The 21,656-nt window shown below is 42.0% G+C and overlaps 1 protein-coding gene across 6 annotated transcripts in view; it reads left to right on the forward strand.

Moving 5' to 3' along the window:
* dnaaf1 (dynein axonemal assembly factor 1) overlaps positions 1–21,656 on the forward strand; it is a 162,423-nt gene that overhangs the window by 23,728 nt on the left and 117,039 nt on the right. For all 6 annotated transcript variants that reach the window (XR_011889223.1, XR_011889224.1, XR_011889225.1 and 3 more), the window contains exons 3-4: positions 4,856–5,015; positions 17,378–17,451. Coding sequence is in view for 3 of the 6 variants with exons in the window: in XM_072279240.1 (XP_072135341.1) it covers positions 4,856–5,015; positions 17,378–17,451 (234 nt within the window). In the remaining 3 variants the exon portion in view is untranslated. The remainder of the gene's footprint in view (positions 1–4,855; positions 5,016–17,377; positions 17,452–21,656) is intronic.

A 21,656-nucleotide genomic window follows, 5' to 3' on the forward strand; every position in this document is an offset into this window, starting at 1 on the left:
GCAGATGCTGGAAATCCAAGCAACACTCACGAAATGCTTGGATCTCTTTCACCAATCAACTTGCCAGCTCTTTACTTCACTTCTCCCGGTTTCACCTATCGCCTTGTGTTTCCCTCTCCTCTCACCCCACCTTTCAAATTTACCCCTCATCTTCTTATTTTTCTCCAGTCCTGCTGAAGGGTCTCAGCCCAAAACATTGACTATACTCTTTTCCATAGGTGCTGCCTGGCCTTCTGAGTATGTGTGTGTGTATATGTATATATACACAAAAGTTTGGGCACCCCTGGTCAAAATTTCTATTACTGTGAATAGCTAAGCAAGTAAAAGATGAACCGATTTCCAAAAGGCATAAAATTAAAGATGACACATTTCTTTAATATTTTAAGCAAGAAAACTTTTTATTTCCATCTTTTACAGTTTCAAAATTACAAAAAAGGAAAAGGGCCTGAAGCAAAAGTTTGGGCACCCTGCATGGCAGTACTTAGTTACACTCCCTTTGGCAAGTATCATAGCTTGCAGATGCTTTTTGTAGCCAGCTAGGAGTCTTTCAATTCTTGTTTGGGGGAATTTCGCCCATTCTTCCTTGCAAAAGGCTTCCAGTTCTGTGAGATTCCTGGGCTGTCTCGTATGCACTGCTCTTGAGGTCTATCCACAGATTCTCAATGATGTTTAGGTCAGGGAACTGTGAGGGCCATGGCAAAACCTTCAGCTTGAGACTCTTGAGGTAGTCCATTGTGGATTTTGAGGTGTGTTTAGGTTCATTATCCTGTTGTAGAAGCCATCCTCTTTTCATCTTCGGCTTTTTTACAGACAGTGTGATGTTTGCTTCCAGAATTTGCTGGTATTTAATTGAATTCATTCTTTCCTCTACCAGTAATTGATTGGAAGAGGGTCCTATCAGGGACGATGGCAGAGCAGCAATGGCTGGAGTTTTTGGTGCAGGATAGATATATCCCAAAGTAGAAGAGGTATTCGAAAGACAGGAATGCGCAACCATGGCTGACGAGAGAAGTTGAAGTCAACTTAAAAGTCAAAGAGACAGCATTTAATAAAGCAAAAATTAGTGGGAAGTTGGAGGATTGGGAAGCTTTCAAAAACCAACAGAAGGCAAATAATAGTCATAAAGATGGATTACAAAGCTAAAAGTAGAAGACAAAGATGGACTATGCAATAGTATTAAAGACCAAAAGTTTCTTCAGATATATAAAATATAAATGAGAGCCAAGAGTAAGAGTAGATATAGGACCACTGCAGAATGATGCTGAAGAATAGTAATGGGGACAAGGAAATAGACTAATTGAATAAGTATTTTGCATCAGTCTTCTTTGAGGAAGACACTAGCAGTATGCCGGAATTTTGCATGTGTCAAGGGGAAGAAGTGAGTGAAGTTGCCATTATTAGGGAGAAGGTGCTTGGGAAACTGAAAGGTCTGAAGGTAGATAAATCATCTGGACTAGATGGTCTACACCCAGGGTTCTGAAAGAACCCTGGCTGAAAAGATAGTGGAGGCATTAGCAGCGGTCTTTCAAGAATCAGTGGATTCTGGTGTGGTTTCAGAGGACTAGAAAATTGTTACTCAATTCTTCAAGAGGGAAGAGAGACAGAGGAAAGGAAATTATAGGCCAGTTAGTCTGACCTCAGTGGTTGGGAAGATGTTGGGGTCCATTGTTTGGGATGTGGTTTCGGGGTATTTGGAGGCACACGATAAAATAAGCCATAGTCAGCATGGCTTCGATAAGGGGAAATCTTGCCTGACAAATCTGTTGGAATTCTTTGAAGAAATAATGAGCAGGATATAGACAACAGAAAATTGGTGGAAGTTGTGTACTTGGATTTTCAGAAGGCCTTTGATAAGGTGCCACACATGAGGCTGCTTAACAAGTTAAGAGCGCATGGTATTTATTACAGGAAAGATACTAGCATGGATAAAGCATTGGCTGATTGGCAGAAGGTAAAGAACCACTAAGCACATCTTTCCTTTCACCCCGCCTTTCTGCTTTCCGCAGGGATTGCTCCCTACGCGACTCCCTTGTCCTTTTGTACCCCCATCCCTTCCCACCGATCTCCCTCCCGGCACTTATCCTTGTAAGCGGAACAAGTGCTACACATGCCCTTACACTTCCTCCCTCACCACCATTCAGGGCCCCAGGCAGTCCTTCCAGGTGAGGTGACACTTCACCTGTGAGTCGGCCGGGGTTATATACTGCGTCCGGTGCTCCCGGTGTGGCCTTCTATATATTGGTGAGACCCGGCTCAGACTGGGAGACCGTTTCACTGAATACCTATGCTCTGTCCACCAGAGAACGCAGCATCTCCCAGTGATCCTTTTAATTCCATGTCCCATTCCAATTCTGATATATACTGTCAAGATGAAGCCACACTCAGATTGGAGAAACAACACCTTATATTCTGTCTGGGTAGCCTCCAACCTGATGGCATGTACATTGATTTCTCTAACTTCCATTAATGCCTCACCTCCCCTTCGTACCCCATCCCTTATTTAGTTATTTATTTATTTTTTTTTCTTTTCCCTTTCTTTTCTCTCTTTTTTCTCCCTCTGTCCCTCTCACTATAACTCCTTGCCCATCCTCTGGGCTTCCCCCCCCCACCTTTCTTTCTCCCTCTGCCTCCCGTCCCATGATCCTCGCATATCCCTTTTGCCAATCACCTGTCCAGCTCTTGGCTTCATCCCTCCCCCTCCTGTCTTCTCCTATCATTTTGGATCTCCCCCTCCCCCTCTCGCTTTCAAATTTCTTACTCGCTCTTCCTTCAGTTAGTCCTGACGAAGAGTCTCGGCCCGAAACGTCGACTGTACCATGCTGCCTGGCCTGCTGTGTTCCACCAGCATTTTTTGTGTGTGTTGCGTAAAGGGAGCCTTTTCTGGTTGGCTGCCAGTAACAAGTGGTGTTCTGTAAGGCTCTGCTTTGGGAGTACTACTTTTTACATTTTGTGTCAATGATTTGGTTGAGGGAATTGATGGTTTTGTGACCAAGTTTGTGGATGGGACACAGATAGGTAGAGGGGCAGGCAGTGTTGAGGAGTCAGAGAGGCTGCAGGAGGAATTAGACAAATTAGGAGAATGGGCAAAGAAGTGGCAGATGGAATACAGTTTCAGGAAGTATATGGTCATGCAGTTTGGTAGAAGAAATAAAAGCATACAGTATTTTTGAAATGGAAAGAAAGCTCAAAAATCTGAGGTACAAAGGGACTTGGGAGCTTTTGTGCAGGATTCCCAAAGGGTAAATTTGCAGATTGAGTCAGTGGTGAGGAAGGCAAATGGACAACACCTTATATTCCGTCAGCCACACTCAGGTTGGAGAAACAACACCTTATATTCCGTCTGGGTAGCCTCCAACCTGATGGCATGAACATTGACTTCTCTAACTTCCGCTAATGCCCCACCTCCCCCTTGTACCCCATCCATTATTTATTTATATAAACATTCTTTCTCTCTCTCTCTCCTTTTTCTCCCTCTGTCCCTCTGACTATACCCTTTGCCCATCCTCTGGGGTTTTCTCCCCCCTTCCCCCTTTTCCTTCTCCATGGGCCTCCTGTCCCATGATCCTCTCATATCCCTTTTGCCAATCAACTGTCCAGCTCTTGGCTCCATCCCTCCCCCTCCTGTCTTCTCCTATCATTTTGGAACTCTCCTCCCCTCCCACTTTCAAATCTCTTACTAGCTCTTCATTCAGTTAGTTCTGACAAAGAGTCTTGGCCCGAAACGTCGACTGTACCTCTTCCTAGAGATGCTGCCTGGCCTGCTGCGTTCACCAGCAACTTTGATGTGTGTTGCTTCAGTTTCCAGCATCTGCAGAATTCCTCGGGTTTACGTTTTTAAAAAAGCAAATGGAACGTTAGCATTGATTTTGAGGGGGCTGTAATGTTGAGGATTTATATGGTGTTGGTGAGCCCTCACTTGGAGTACAGTATTGTGAACTGTTTTGGGCCCCGTATCTAAAAAGGGATGTGCTGATGTGTCCTGTCATTCACCATTAATGTCCTCCCCCATTTGACTTTTCAAAAGTCATCATCCCACAACTTGTGGAGATTATATTTCTGTCTGCGGATGGTTTGTCCAACTTGCTATCTGATCATATCCTGTTTTAGATGAACTTCCATGCAATTCACATCTCCAATGAGTTTCATGTCATCTTGAAACGTACTAATTATACTGCTTACATTCTCACTTAAGTTGTTAATATTTATCACAAACAGAAGCTGTCCCGGAATCCATCACTGCAGTATACTAAGACTCATAAACTAATCAGAAAACCACTGCCTTTTATCTCCAATCATCAAGACAATTTTGGATCCAATTAATCAGCTATTACACAATTCCTTATGCCTTTACGTGTAGCAGCCAACCATGTGGGACCTTATCAAATGCCTCAATGAAAAGTACTTAGCGGTACCCTTGGAAAAGCTTCAAGTACACCCCATCCTCAAAGAAGGAGTTGATGATATAATCCATACACCTCTAATAAATCAGATATAATTTCTGATTTACATGGCATGCTGAATTAAGTCCCAGACCCACAGTAGATAGAACTTTGAAAAGTACTGTACAACAATAGGCCCTTTGGCTGAGCATAATGCCAAATTAAACTAATGTCTTCTGCATGCACATAATCCATAGTGATGCTAATATTTCTCACACCATTCTCAGTTATTACCTTGTATGTCTCATCCATTCCTGGATGTATGCTGATACACCTCATGTACTCCTCAGTAATACTCTGAGATGTCGGACTTTCCTCAAACATTTCATATCCCTCTGTTTGGCAACCAGAGCATATTCAAGTGAGATAAAGCAAACACAGGAATCTCAGCTTTTTAAGATCTTCTTGTGTTTTAGCCAATGAGCACATTTCCTCCGCTGAAGGGACAGATCTGGTGAGAAATGATGAGGAATGTGAAGGGAACCATCTGTCTGAGAAGGAAAGGACTAGGGTCATGGAAGTAAATGCCGTCAGTTCCACAGAACATCAGGAGAAAGCCAAAAACTTGGAGCCAAGGTGAGGCACTTTTACTATTAAGTCAGAGATATTGTTTCTGTGGTTCAAAATATGTACAATGTCTTCCATTTTAATATTAAAAGCTTTTTGATGGCTTGTTTTTTTGGTTACATTTTATCCATAAAATGTATATTTCTCAAGGTTTGAAAGAGACATCCAAATGGTCGTATTTTCCTGTATTTTTCTTTTGGCCTTGCAAACTATCATATTTCTTTAAATATTTATTTATATCAGTTTTCTAAGTTACAGTTGTATAGCAAAGGAGGATGAAATGAGATGTATTTTGAAATTTAGACAAGTCACCTTAGTAAATGTAACCGGCCATAATGACTTGCTGCAAGCTCTCACTAATGTTCAGACATGGCTTAAAAAAAATAGCAAGTAACATTCGCCCCACAAAGATTCCAGGTAATGGCTATCTTCAACATGAGAGAGTCAAACCTCTGATTCTTACTGTTGAGTGGCATTTTACTTACTGCTTTCTGTATCGTAAATATCCTATACAACACCGTTAATAAGAAATTCAACGGACGAGGTCAAAGGTTTGGAACCTCGCAGCAAGTAGCTCACATCCTGTCACCCAAGGCCTTTCCACCATCCACAATGAATGAGGAGATTAAAGGTATATAATCAACTTACCAAAATGAGTTCTGTGTTAAAAGCTCTCAAGTGTAAAAGAAGAAAGCAACCTGCTTTACTGAGAGACCATCAATCACCCTTAGTATCTATTCCCTCTACCACTGGTACATAGTGTCTATAAAATACACTGCTGTCATTGCCCTTGGCTCTTTCCCCAGATCTTGAATACCAAGGCGTATGAGTGCAACAGTATAAGTATCAGGGCTCCACAGGGGACTGTCTTGTCTCCCTTTCTCTCCACCATTTACACCTCGGACCTCAACTACTGCACAGAGTATTGTCATCTTCAGAAGTTTTCGGATGACTCTGCCGTAGTTGGATGCATCAGCAAGGGAGATGAAGCTGAGTACAGGGCTACGGTAGGAAACTTTGTCACATGGTGTGAGCAGAATTATCTGCAGCTTAATGTGAAAAAGACTAAGGAGCTGGTGGTAGACCTGAGGAGAGCTAAGGTACTTTCCACCCAAGGGGTCAGTGTGGACATGGTGGAGGATTACAAATACCTGGGGATACAAATTGACAATAAACTGGACGGGTCAAAGAACACTGAGGCTATCTACAGAAAGGTCAGAGCCATCTCTATTTCCTGAGGAGACTGAGGTCCTTTAACATCTGCTGGACGATGCTGAGGATGTTCTACGAGTTTGTGGTAGCCGGTGTGATCATGTTTGCTGTTGTGTGCTGGGGCAGCAGGCTGATGGTGGCAGACACCAGGAGGATCAACAAACTTATTCATAAGGCCAGTGATGTTGTGGGGATGGAACTGGACTCTCTGATGGTGGTGTCTGAAAAGAGGATGCTGTCCAAGTTGCATGCCATCTTAGTCAATGTCTCCCATCCACTGTATAATGCACTGGGTGGGCACAGGAGTACATTCAGCCAGAGACTCATTCCACTGAGATGCAGCACAGAGCGTCATAGGAAGTCATTCTTGCCTGTGGCCATCAAACTTTACAACTCCTCCCCTGGAAGGTCAGACAGCCTGAGCCAATAGGCAGGTCCTGGACTTATTTCATAATTTCCTGGCATAATTTACATATTATTTAACTATTATGGTTCTATTACTATTTATTATTTATGATGCAACTGTAACGAAAACCAATTCCCCCCCCCCCCAGATCAATAAAGTATGACTATGACTATACAAGTGCATGGAACACCATCAGTTTCAGGCCTCTCTTTGAAGACACACACCATTTTGACTTGGAAGTCAGTGGTTCTTTCTTCATATTTGCATGTTATGAATCTGAAAATCCTTACCCTTCAGCATTGTTGGAGTACTTACCTGTTGATGACAGTAATTGTTCAAGAAGACTCACCACCACCTCCCCAAGAGCAGTGAGCAATGGGTGATAAGTGGTGGCATTGCCTATAATGCCTAAGTCCTGATAAGAAATTGAGAAAAATATGCATGTAGCATCTCCAACTGAGGTGGAATGAATAACGGAGAAGAGTTACATTTAGTCACACGCACTGCTTACGTGTTTTACGAATACTTTGTGGAGGGATGGCATTCTACCATCAACAACAATGAATCTGTCTTTGTATTATGACTTTGAAGAAATAAAACACCTTGGGACACTTTAAACAGTAGTTTTGTCAAACCAAATTTAACATAATACTGTGTTTGGGTAGATGAGTAAGCAATTGGTCAATGAGTGGTTTGAAAAGAGTGAAGAGATAGAAAGGTGGTCAGATATAGGGATAGAAACATAGAAAGTATAGTTTTGTTATTTGTAAACATTGCTAATAAATGTGAGCAGTCAAAGTCTGGGATTCCTAACTGAAGGAACCAAAACACTTTGGAGGTTGAGAAGAGCTTACAGAGAAAAGAAGTGGGATGAGCATGGGCCAATAATGAGAATTTGAAAACTGAATCATTGAGCGGAAGGCGATAGAAGTCACTGAACACAAGAGAAATGAAGGAACAAGACTTGGCACAAGTCATTTCTGAAGCATGTGGCTTTGAAGAAGGTAGTATGAGGGAATCAGTGAGGGAACTATTGTAATTCTTGTCTGCAGGTAACAAATGAATCAAAACCCTGCAAATGCTGGAAATACTCAATAGGTCAGACATCACCTGTGGAAGGAAAAATATTTCAGATTGAAACTCTTCTTTAGAAAATGGAAAGAGAGGAAGATTAGTTAATTTTAAGTTGCCAAGAAGTGGGGGAAGGGATAGAAAGGCCAAAGGGAATACGTGTGATAGAGTGAGGAGAGAGTTTCCATGGGAAAAGTTGTAGAGGTAATGTAGTCAATAAGGGCAGTTTGAAGGTGATGGAACAAAGGAAGTGTAATATTCAGTGAAATGCTGGTTTGTAGGACTTGCAGCAGATCAGATGGTGTAAGCGGAGACAGAGAGGCTGAACCAATACCACTGCAAAGTGACCAGTGAGAAAACAAAAAGCAAGTGAGTCACCAGAAGTTGTATCTTACAACATTGATTCTGAAAGACTGTAATGTGTCCAGACGGAAAATGAGTTGCTTTTTCTGAAATGGTTTTGGGCTTCATTAAAACTCTGCAGGAGATCACGGGCAGATGGATCAAAGTGGATGTGGGATGAAGAATGAAAGTAGTGTGCAATAGGAAGCTCAGGATCACTTCTGGCAACTGAATACAGATCCTGATTGAGGGTCTCAGCCCAGAATGTTGACTGTTTACTCTTTTCCATAGAAGCTGCCTGACCTGCTGAGTTCCTCCAGCATTTTGTGTGTGTGTGTGTGTTGCTTGTATTTCCAGCATCTGCAGACTTTCTCGTGTTTGTGAATGCAGATCCTATTCAACGTGGTCTCATAATCTGTGGCTGATATCTTTAGTAAGCAAACCACAGTTTCAAAGCTGAATGCTTTACATCAGACTGGTAGAAGTGCTACTTCACCTGGGAAGACTGTTTTGGATTTCTGTACAGTGGAAAGGGAACGGACATTTCTTGTAGTTATATGGGAAAATACTGTGAGATGGAACTAGTTGTTGGCATTGGAGGAGATCTGCTGATGGAATTGAGTTACATTTAGGTAAAATGATCTGCTGAATATGGAGGCTGTGGGGTGGAAGTGAGGACCAGGAAACTCTATCCTACTTCTTTAGAGGTGAGGTGGTGAGAACAGAAGTACAGGAAATAAATGAAATATTCCACATGGGTTCCTCTGGGGTGTCACAGTAGTGTAGTGGGTAGCGCAATGCTCTTACAGCTCAGGGCATTATGGTTCGGAGTTCAATTTTGCGTCCTCTGTAAGGAGGTTTGAATGTTCTTCCCATGAGCATGTGGGTTTCCTCTAGATGCTCCAGTTTCCTCTGCAGTCCAAAGACATTCTGGTTAATTGGTATTTGTTATGTGAGTCCTTAATAAAGACAAATTTGGCATGGGTTTACACTAGAACATTTTATTATGCATCTGCTGTTTAGCACTGAGCATGTGTGATCTGCTCACCGTCATAGCTTCCAGTTCTGGCTGAACCACTGGCATTGCCCACTGGAAATTGAAGTTCTTTATTATGCATACATAGTAACACATCTTCCCCCTTAAAAGAAAAACAAACACAGTACTATGTCCTCATAAACCTACAAGGAACAATAATCCTTTCCAACAAAAAATCTACATTCGTAGATGGTCCCTTTTCTTTTTGAATTGTCAACTTCTATTGTAATGAACAATGCAGTCCCTTATCCACACAGCATCTTTCAATCAGTCTCTGAGGTTGTTTAATGATCCCTTTTGGTCTGCTATTTGTTTCACAGGTGTATTTCTTTAATTTGTTTTAATATTTGTGTTTTTCTGAGAACTCTGATCAACATGTTCATTTTTTTTCTTTACATCTGTTGGCCCCTTTGGTGTACTGGCAGGTGATGGGTCATAGCTATGGGTTATTGCATGTGGTCATAGATCCACATGGTTCTGCTCAGAGGTGTCCCTCGCCCAGTCTGGATCTGGTAGGAATGTGGAGCTACTTTCTCCTCAACATATCCTTGTTGGGACCATGTGCCAGAATCATGAGCTCAGACTCGCACTCGATCTCTCAGCTCAGGGCCGCTAGGCTTTTTGTAGTCTTGTGATACTGTTTCTCTTTTTCTTTCCCTTTCATTTTAGTCAATTTGACCTTGTGTGCTCCCTTAGTTGTCAATAGGTTTTCATGCGTCAATGCATCAGCATTTGGGCTGGTGAAAGGCTCTCCTACAGTGGCACACTTCTGTAAATCATTAGTCTTTTGTGGAAATCCTCTCACCCATCTTGCTGAGGCCCTTCACTACCTTGATGAACTCTCTGCTAGACTATTAGATTTTGGATGATGTGGACTTGAAGTTTTATGTTGAAACCCAATTATTGGCAAAGGACTCAAATTCATAGCTCAAAAATTGTGGACCATTGTCTGATACCGCTTCACCTGTAACACCATGCCTCGCAAACACAGCTTTCAGGAAGGTAATGATTGTTTTGCTGGTTGTTGATTGCAGTGCTTCAACCACTGCGTAATTTGGAAAGTGCTCTATTACAATAATATGACTCTTCCCATTACAATCAATCATATCCACTCCAACTTTGAATGACGGCCTGCCTGAAGAGGGTGTGGTGTCAGGGGTTCTGCTTGCTGCTTTGGCTGGAGGCAAGACAATTTCACATGAAGCAGTGGTCTGGCTGATGTCTTGGTTTATTCTTGGCCAGTACATCAGTTCACGAGCCCTACATTTACATTTTTCTTCACTGAGATGCCTTTCATATATCTTCTGGACCATTTCCTTGCATAGTAACACTAGAATCACAAACCCATACCCTTTGAAGACTATATCTTTCACTACTGTCATTTCAGCTCTACATGTCAAGTAATTCCAAATACACATTGGACAGTCATTCCATGTTGCTGGCCATCCTTTTCCTATTGCTTTTTTGATTACTTTCACGGTTTCATTTGTCCCTGCTGCTTTCCTAATCTTCACTGTTCTATCAGGAGATACTGGAATGGGGGTGTATAGGCCTGTATATCTGCATTAATCTCTTGGTCACTTGTTCTTTTCTTGTCTGCTCAAGACAGCGCATCAACAGCAAACATATATTTTCCCAGTGTGTAGATTGTCTTCACATCATCTTTCTGTCGCCTTCTCAACATACGCTGTATCCTTAGGGGACAATCATTCAGTTGTTTGGTCATATTTGAGACCAGTGGTTTATGGTCTGTCTTCACTTCAAAAGGTTATCCATAGATGTACTGATGGTACTTGTATGTACTGGTGAGAAGCAATTTCTCCCTCAGCATAGTTGGCTTCTGCACTTTTTGAAACCCTTGATGCATAGGCCACAGGTTGCCATATGTCTTCATGCTGCTGCAGTAATACTGCTCCGAGGCTGTACTGGGGCGCATCAGCCAAGATTCTGGAAGCACGCTCTTGAGACCAAATCCGCTCATTACACTGCTCAAGGAATGACCCTAGGTGATGCTGACACAGTAGACAGTGAAGGGAATAACCTAGCTAGGTAAGTCACCATTCCCAGGAAATGTCTCTCCTCCTCTTTGTTTTGGGGCCTCTCCATGTTTTCAATAGCTGACGTCCTTCTTGGGTCAGGCTTCACTCCCTCTTTGTTACGTGGCAATTAGTTTACTTGTTGGTTGAAAGCCACTTCCATCGTGCCAGTCATTAATTGGTCCATTTGAAATATGCAGCAGGTCTTTCTCACTAGTTGCCTTGTGTGCCGTGGCATAGGTGTCCATTTTCAGGCACCTCAGGGATATATTAAGAATAGCACGTGTGGGAGGCTGCGTCTCTTTTATTTTGTCTGCAGGGGCTCTTCACACTGAGGTTGCGACCAGTGCTGAAGAACCATTGTGAAAGTATGCTCAAGTTGTGTACTCTTAGTCTTAGCGAAGTATGTTTTTTGAATATGTATTTTTTTAGTCTGTGTAACTCTGGGACTTAGATGTTTGGTTGTATTTTTTACTGTTTGTAAATAAATAATTAATAGGCTTATCCATAGTCAGTGGCTTCTGTCTCACTTACGAAACCTGTGAATCTGCTTCCACATTATACTCTTGAAATATGACATCTCCTATGAAAGTTAGTGACTTAACACCAAACTCATTCTCTTTATTTAATTTCAAATTGACACTTAGTGTCATGTCAAGCACTTATCGCAGTCATGCATCATGTTCTTACTTGGTGATGATGTCATCTATCATGGTCTTGACATTAGTGTGTCCTCAAAAATCATAGGGATGGATTTATGGTAGATTTCTGGTGTGGACAGAATCCCATACAGAAGCCAAATAAAGCAATATCTTCCCTATGGTGTGTTAAAAGTACACAGTCTCATTCTTGCCTCATCGAACTTCAGCTGCCAAAACCATAATGATGTGTCGAGTTTACTGAACCACTTGGCACCTGGGACAATAAAATGCTTTTCTTGATTGCTTCATTGAAATCTCTTGGGTCTAGACATATTTGAAATGCTCCATTTTTCTTTTGCATAATGACCAGTGAGCTCACCCCAATCTGTTGGTTCTTCTATTTTCTGTTTGACATTTATCCATTCCATGCATGTTGGTTCTTGTTTAAGTTTGCCTCTCAGTGCAAATGTAACTTTCCTGCATGCACGGACAACAGGAGCCAGTCTCATCTATATGAATTTTGTGTACACCAGGTAATCATCTAAGCCTCTCAAAGACATCTGCGTGCTCTTCCATGAATTTTGGTTATATAAACTCTTTTCACAAAGTTGAGCTTTTCAAATGCACTCAGACCTAATATTGGCTGTACTCTTTTCTACAATCAGTAGCTGTGCCTTTAGGTGTTGCTCCTTGTGCTTGAAGGTCACTGTACAGCTCCTTTCCCCTTCACAGGAACATTCTCCCCAGTGTAGCCTTTTAACTTCACTGGGTAAATCTTGCTTTTTACTGTGAGAGTCTTGTAAACAACCATGAATAACAGAGTCACCTGGGCTGTGATGTCAAGGTTGAATGGAATTGCTGTTTCATTCACAGTTACAACATTTCATTCTGTTTTACCAGTACCAGCAGTCTGTAGAGAATCCACAAAGACTTTCTCCATTTCCTCATCAACTACATGCACCTTTCTGTTGGTAGCCCCAGCTTCTCAGCACTTTGCAGAACGATGCTTCTTCCCACAATTATTGCAAGACTTCCCATAAGCAGGACGTTTCTTTGGAATGTGACTACCTCCACATTTGCTGTTTGAGCCTTCCTCTTTGCTTTTGCTGATGCTTTGGGAAACACCTTGCGCACTGCTCTTCTGTTTTCATAACATGCACTGTTGTGTCTGCTCTGTGCACCTCCTTAGCTTGTGCTGCCGCCCTACGCATATTTATAGCCTCTTCCAGCTTCAAATCTTTTCCCCGCAACCTTCTTTCTCTAAGTCCATTATCTGAAGTACCGTGAACTATTCTGTCTCTAACTAGTGAGCTTCACAAATCTTCAAATTCACAGGACTTGGCTTGTGTAGCTCAGCTAAGTATTGGTCAAAACTAACACCTTGTTTCTGGTCATGGGGAAAAAAACAAGATGTTTTTACTTGGGACAAAATACTCAAATTTTGTCATCAGAGTGTTCAATGTAAATGTTGTCTCATCAATTTGGAAGCTGTTATGGTGTCCAAAGCCCCTTCACCAATTACATGCAGAACAAAGACACTTAGAGTTTTTCATCGGTCCCTCTCACTCCATTAACTGCTAAGTGTATGTTAAATTGCGGTTTGAAGTGTTTCCAGTTATCAGTTAAACTGCTGGTAAACTGCAAAGGTGTGGGAGGACTTAGCTTATCCACAATGGGAATTCTTGGCCTCTCACCTAAATTTCTTGATGAATTTGGTGACTGCTGAATTTCAGGAACAATGTGCTCTCTTGCCTTGCTGGCCCGCTTCTCTTCGTCACTTGCTGTTAGCACCTTGTGTACTCACACAGTCTCTTTCTCAGTCGTGCATTGTATTCATTTACTCTGTGTTTAGACATCACTCCAACTTCTGACACCATGTTATGTTTGTTCTTAATAAAGAGAAAATTGGCATGGGTTTAGACTAGAATATTTTATTACTGGACTGCTGTTCAGCACTGAGCATGTGCGACTAGTTTCCAGTTTTGGCTGAATTGCTTACATTGCCCACTGGGAAATGAAGTTGTTTATTATGCACACATAACAAAGACAGAGAGGCATAGGTGGAGGTGTGACTCTATTGGTACACGATGGAATGACATCTTTCAAAAGAGGTGACATAGGGACAGAGAATGTTGAATCTTTGTGGGTGGAGTTAAACTGCAAGAGTAAAAAAACCGTTATGGGAATCACATATAGGCCTCCAAATAGCAGCCAAGATGTGGGGTTAAGATTGCAAAGAGCTGGAAAATGCATGCAATAAGGGTAATGTTACAATTGTAATAGGGGACTTCGACATGCAAGGGGATTGGGTAAATCAGGTTGGTGTTGGATCGTAAGAGAGGGAATTTGTTGAATGCACACAAGATGGCTTTATAGAGCAGCTTGAGGTCGAGCCTACTCGGTGAAAGGCTATTTTAGATTGGGTGTTGTGTAATAACCCAGATATTATTAGGGAGCTTAACATAAAGGAACCCTTGGGAGGCAGTGATCATAATATTGAATTCGTACTGCAATTTGTGAGGGAGAAACATAAGTCATATGTATTAGTTTCACAGTAGAATAAAGGAAATTACAAAGAGGCATAACAGAGGAATTTCCCCAGATGGATTGGAGAAGGATACTAGTGGGGAGGATGAAGTTTCTGGGACTAGTTCACGAAGCACTGGATAGATATGTCCCACAGAAGAAGTTGTTCTCAAATGGTGGGGGTAGGCAACCATGGCTGACAAGGGATGTTAAGGACTGCATAAAAGCCAAGGAAAGGGCATATAATATAGCAGAAGTGAGTGGGAAGTTGGATGATTGGGAACTTTTTAAAATCCAACAAAAGGCAATTTAAAAAGAACTATAAGAAGAGAAAAATGAAGTATGAGAGCAAACTAGCCAATAATAAAAGTTTTGTTCAGTTATATAAAGAATGAAAGGGAACTGAGTTGATATTGGACCAGTGGAAAATGGTTGGTGAGGTAGTAATGGGGACAACGAAATGGTCGATGAACTTAATAATTACTTTGCTTCAGTCTTTATCGTGGAAGGCACTAGCTATATGCCATGGAGCAGGAGTGAGTGCCATCCTATTACAAAGGAAAAAGTGCTAGGCAAACTGAAAGGTTTTAAGGTGCATAAGTCACCTGGACTGGATGAACTACATCCCAGAGTCCAGAAAGAGGTTGCTGTAGAGATAACAGATACATTGGTCATGATCTTTCAAGAATCACTTGATTCTGGCATGGTCTCGGAGGACTGGAAAATTGCAAATGTCACTCCACTATTTAAGAAGAGAGGAAGACAAAAGAGAGGAAATTATAGGCCAGTTAGCCTAACCTCAGTGGTTGGGAAAGTGTTGGGATCCATTATTAAGAATAAAGTTTTGGGGTACTAATGATCAAATAAGTCAAATGTCAGCATAGTTTCTGTGAGGGGAAATCTTGACTGAGAAATCTGTTAGAGTTCTCCGAGGAATTAACAAGCAGGATGGACAAAGCAAAGGCAATGGATGTCATTTACTTGGATTTTCAGAAGGCATTTGATAAGGTGTCTCACATGAGGCTGCTTAATAAGATAAAATCCTATGGTGTTACAAGAAATGACCTGGCATGGATATAGGAATAGCTGACAGGCAGGAAGCAGCAAGTGGGAATAAAGGGGGTCTTTTCTGGTTGGCTGCTAGTGACTACTAGTGTTCTTCAGGGGTCAGTATTGGGACTGCTACTTTTCACATTGTTTGTCAGTGATTTAGATAGTGGCATTGATGGCTTTGTGGCAAAGTCTGTAGATGATATGAAGATAGGTGGAGGGGTAGGTAGTGCCGAGGAAGCAATGTAATTGCAGCAGGACTTTGACAAATTGGAAGAATAGGCAAGAAGTGGTGGATGGAATACAGTATTGGGAAATGTATGTGAATGCGTTTTTGGTAAAATGAACAATAGGGTTCTAAATGGGGAGAAAATCAAACATCAGAGGTGCAAAGGGACTTAGGAGTCCTCCTCCAAGACTCCCAGATGGTTAATTCACAGGTTGAGTCTGTGGTAAAGAAGGTAAGAAGCAATGTTGGCACTTACTTCAAGTGGAATAGAAGATAAAAACAAGGAGATAATGCTGAAGCTTTATAAGACACTAGTCAGGCTGCACTTGGAGTATTGTCAATAGTTTTGGGCCCCTTATCTCAGAAAGGATGTATATATTGGAGGAAGTTCACGAGGATGATTCTGGGAATGAAGGGGTTAACATATGAGGAGTGTTCGGCAGCCTTGGACCTGTACTCACGGGAATTTAGAAGAATGTGTGGGGATCTCATTGAAACCTACCAAATGTTGAAAGGACTAGATAAGGTGGATATGGGGAGGATGTCTCCTATGGTAGGGTATTCAGATCTAGAGGACACAGCTTCAAAATTGAGGGGCAACCTTTTGGAACAGAAGTATGGAAGAATTTTTTTTTAGTCAAGGATTGGTGCATCTGTGGGGTGGTCTACCACAGCTGTAGTTGAGGTCAAGTCTGGGGTATGCTTAAAGTGGAAGTTGATAGATTCCTGATTGTTCGAGACATCAAGGGATAAGGTGAGAGGGCAGATGTATTGGATTGAATGGGATTTGGGATCAGTCATGATGAAATGGTGGGGCGGACTCAATGGCCTAATTCTGCTCCTATGTCTTATGGTCTAATAACAGTCATTATAAATTGTCTGTGATTAGTCTAGGGGGTTTAAGTAGGTGAATGGTTGGGTGGTGCAGATTATTGGGCAGGGAGGACCTGTTCCGTGCTGTATTGCTAAAAATAAATATCTTCCTTTCTTCTGAAACATGGCTTCTTCCCTGCTACAACGGACTTGGGAGACCCAATGTTCAAGAAGGAGGAAGATATTTCAGAGGCACTTGTGTGGAAAGTCATTGAAGCAAATATAAGAGGAATGGAGGAACTGGAATAATGGATTTGAGTTCTTTCAGTAAGCAGAGTGCGAGGGAATGTGGTCAAGACAGGCATGAGAGTCTGTAGGATGTATATGTAAAGACAATCTACAATGGAAATGGAGGGATCCAGTAAGTGGAGGGAGGAATCAGAAATGGACCATGTGAAAATGAAAACAGGATAGAAATTGTGGGGTGCGGGAGTGGGTGAGCGGGAGATAAATGATGAAACATTGAACTTTTGTGTGAGGTCAGGATTTAGCAATGATGCATTAGTAACTCTCTCTTTCATAGCAGGCCTTTTCTGCTATAAGTCATCAGTTTTTCTGTCTCCATTAGCACAGCCTTATCTGCTGGATGTTTCCCACAGTCGTATATATTGCAGCACATTACACTTCTTTGTTTAGCATATTAAGATTGCTCCTATTTCCCCACTTGATCAGAGAACATTTGCATCCCGTCCCCCCGGCCTCACCTGATCATGACATTCCCTTTTCTCCTGTGCATCTTTATTGTTACCTTCGATGAAACTTAAAACTATGACTTGACTTTTTTTCTTTCCTAGTTATTAAAGATCTTGGACCTGAAACTAATTTAGTTTTTCTTTTCACATAGCTGTCCGATTTGCTGAAGGTTTCCAGCATACTGTATTTTTATATATTTTTTGTATTTTTAGACTTTAATCATGTTCTAATATTCCCTTTTTTGTTTAAATCACAGCTCAGTTGTCCTACCAGACACCATGTTAGGAATGGGTGACAGGAAGCCACAAATGGAAACTAGAGAATACCAAGGTGGGTAGGACGGTAGCAGTCTTTTGAACTGATGGTCACTCTGCCACACAGCTGCTTCTATGGAGAATTATGGCGCATCCCCTCACTCCGTCTTTCAGGCCATTCATTTTAGTTAAATAACATTGCCAACACACATTGTCAATAATGTGGTCTACAATCCTGCCTGTGTTGTGGAGCTCCTGTCTTCTGCTTGATTTGGCAATAAGAGTTGAGTGATTACTGAAAGTCTGGCAGGCAATTTGAATCTGTAGCTGAATTTGGCTGTGAAAGCTGGAACCAGATGCAGCATTGCAATCAAATTGTACCTGTGGGGAAATGCAGTTACTGTAACATATAGGCAAAAACACAATGGTTGCTGGGAGTCTGCAATAAACACAGAAAAAGATAACTGGAGAAAATCAGCATATCAGGTAGCATCAATGGAGAGAGTAACACAGGTAATGGGTTTCAGGTAAATAATTTTTTCATCAGGACTGGAACTGATGTAATGACTGCTCTAGTCATTCTACTTTCATGTCTCTGTGGCTGGGCACAGTATAAACGCCATCTATAAATTCAACAATGGCAAAACTGTTGTTGGCAGAATCTTAGGTGCTGATGAGAAGGTATACATGGGAGTCGTATCTCAATAACTAAACATCAGACCTAGAGATTGATTATTGATTTCGGGCAGGGGAAATTGGGAGAATGCACAACAGTTTTCACTGAAAGGTCTGCAATAGAAAGGGTGAGCTTCAAGTTCCTCTGAACATCCATCCTGGCCTAACATTTTGATGCAGTTATGAAGAAGGCATGCCGATGGCTGTATTTCATTGGGCAGTTAAGGAGTTTTGGTATGTCATCAAAGACTCTACTAGTTCTGTTGTTAAAGAAAGGCTCTGAGGATAAGTTAGAAAATTGTAGGTCAGTGAGCCTGACTTAAGTCATTGGTAAATTATTGAAAGGTGTTTTGGAGGGCAAGATATCTTTGTAGTTGGATATATAGGACTTAATTACAGATCATCAACATGGTTTTGTATTTGGCAGGCCATGTCTAACCAATCTTATAGAGTTTTTTGAGGAGGTTACCAAGAAGGTTGATGAAGGAAACCTAGTGGATGCTGTCTATGTGGACACTAGTAAGTCCAACATGGGATGCTGGTCCAGAAAGCTGTCAAGTTGCTTGGTATTCAGGATATAGTCAATTAGTCAATTGGATTGAATGTTAGCTCAGCAGGACAAGCCAGAGAGTTGTAATAGATGGTTGTTTCTCTGACTGGAGTCCTGTGACTAGTGGTGTGCTTCAGGGATAGATGATGTGTCTATTGTTTATATGACCATAAGACATAGGAGCAGAATTAGGCCATTTGCCCCATCGAGTCTGCTCAGCCATTCAATCATGTCTGATCTTTTTTCCTCTGTTCAACCCCATTCCCTAGCCTTCTTATAACCTTTGATGCTGTGTCCAATCAGGAATCTGTCAGTCTCTGCCTTACATACATTCAACAACCTGGCCTCCACAGCTGCCTGTGGTAATAAATTCCACAAATTCACCACCCTCTGGCTAAATAAATTTCTCTGCATCTCTGTTTTAAATGGATATCCTTTTATCCTGAAGCTGTGCCCTCTTGTCCTAGACTCACCCACCATGGGAAACATCCTTTCCAGATCTACTCTGTCTAGGTATTATCTATATAAATAATTTTGACATTGTGGTAAACTGGATCTGCAAATTTTTGATGACATTAAGATTGGAGGTGTAGTGGTCAGTGAGGAAGGATATCAAAGCTTGCAAAGTGATCTGAACGAGCTGTGAAATGGGCTAAAATGGCAGATAGAATTTAATGCAGACAAATGTGAGGTATTGCACTTTGGGAGACCTGAGTAAGACATACGCAGTAAATCGTAGGGCATTGAGGTGTGCAATGGAATAAGGATAGCTGGGAAACCAGATCCATAATTCCTTGGCAGTGGCAAACAGATAGATAGGGTTGTAAAAAGAGCTTTTTGGACATCGTCCTTCATAACTCAGAGCATTGAGTTGGGATGTTAGAGTGAAGTTGTATTTTGTGTGGTTCTGGTCATCTACTTACAGGAAAAATCAATAAGTTTGAAAAAATGCAGAGAAAGTTTACAGGGATGATACCAGAACTTGAAAGTTACAGGGATGGATTGAATCAGTTAGGTCTTTATTCCTTGAAGCACATGTGCATGAAGGTAGATCCCAAATTATGAGAGCTGTAGACAGGGTGACTTCATACAGGCAATTTCCCGTCAGATTGGGTGAAACTAGAACTAGAGTCAAAGGTGAAATATTTAAGGGAATCTGCAGGAGCTACTTCACTCAGAGGGTGGCATGAGTGTGAAATGAGTTGAGAGCGGAAGTGTTAAATAAGGGTTGAACATAACATTTAAGAGACGTTTGGATGGGTATGTAGATGAGAGTGGTATGGAAGCCTGTGGATTCAGTACAGGAAAGAGTAGATGAGCCAAAATGCCCATGTCCCTGCTGTAGTGCTCTATGACCTGATGTACTGTGCAGAGATAGTGTCTAAAAAGGCTGAAAATGGCTGTAAATTCAGTTAACTCCATCATGGGCTGCAACCTCTCCACCATCAAGAACCTCTTCAGAAAAGGTGATGCCTCAAAAAGGTAAGCATTCATCTTTAAGGATCCTCAACATCCAGGACATGTCTTCTACACATTAATACCATAAGGGAGGAGGTACAGGAGCCTGAAGACACGCTCCCAATATTTTAGGGTCAGCTTCTTCCCCTCCATGATCTGAATAGTCCACGATCACTACCTTACTATTTTGCACATTTTAATAATTTTTAGTAAATTTTATGGATTGTATTTACTGCTGCTGCAAACCAACAAATTTCACAACGTATGTCAGTGATAATAAATCTTATTCTGATTCATCCATCCATATCTTACTTTCATATACCCCATTCCCCTCTCAATAAAATGAAGACATATACTATCAAAACATTTCAAATTGAGGGCTCCTTCCGCGATTCCCATTCATCCAACCCACTATCCTCCCTTTCGTCACTTGTCCCTGCAAGTAGCCTGAATGCTACACCTGCCAATTCAACTTTTCCCTCACTTTCATTCACGGCCCCAAACACTCCTTCTAGGTGAAGCAACATGTCAGCTGTGAATCTGCTTGGATCATTGATTGTGTCCTGTGCTCCTGATGTGGACCCTCTATTGGTACTTCCTGCTCCTTCCCCATTGAACGTGTCCTCTTACCTTTCTTGCGTTCTATCCCACTTGGTTTAGTCCCATCACACCTACATCTGTGGCACTTCTTATGCTCTCAATCTCCTCAGTAACTTTCAATTCCTTGCCCTGTGTGCCTCATTTTCACGATGGATGTTCGGTCCCTATACAGCAATCCCCCATCAAGAAGGCCTCAAAGCTCTTTGCTTCTTTCTTGACAAAAGAACCAGCCAATTTCCCTCCACCACCACCCTCCTCCGTTTGGCAGAACTGGGCTTCACTCTCAACAATTTTTCCTTCAGCTTCTCCCAATTTCTCCAGAGTTGAGGGCTAGCCATGGGCTCCTGCATTAGCCTCAACTGTGCCTGCCTTTTCATTAGCTATGTAGAACAGTCCATGTTCCAAGCCTTCCCAGTAATACTCCCCAACACTTCCTCTGCTACATTGACGACTACATTGGTGCTGTTTCATGCACCCATGATGGGCTCGTCAATTTTAATCAACTTTGCCTCTAACATCCATCCTGCGCTTAAATTCGCTTGATCCATTTCTGACACCATCCTCCTCTTTCTCAATCTCTCTTTCTCCATCTCTGGAGACAAACTGTCGACTGATATCTTTTATAAACCTACTAATTCCCATTGTTATCTTGACTATACAAGGGAATAGTAGACCACTTGAGTACTGTGCTCACTACAGGAAAAAGGAAAGGAAAGGTACGTTGCATCCAGAGTTTCTCTGGTTAGCGGATGATTTCCCTCCCCGCCTCTCTGATGTAGTGAGGAATCGCGTACGAGGCAAGTTACAGCAGTGGTTTGCCATTGCCTCCTGCCGGGTGAGTTTCCAAAGAGATCACCAGCTCATAACCCAGCACGGATGAAAAGCGTGCAGGGGAGCCGGCTGGCTGGATTCGAACCTGGGACCTTTTGTCCCGAAGTCCGACGCTGATGCCACTATGCCACCAACCGGGTCTAGGAAGGATGTGGAAACCATAGAAA

Source organism: Mobula birostris, chromosome 15, assembly GCF_030028105.1.
Source record: "Mobula birostris isolate sMobBir1 chromosome 15, sMobBir1.hap1, whole genome shotgun sequence".
NCBI classification, from domain to species: Eukaryota; Metazoa; Chordata; class Chondrichthyes; order Myliobatiformes; family Myliobatidae; genus Mobula; species Mobula birostris.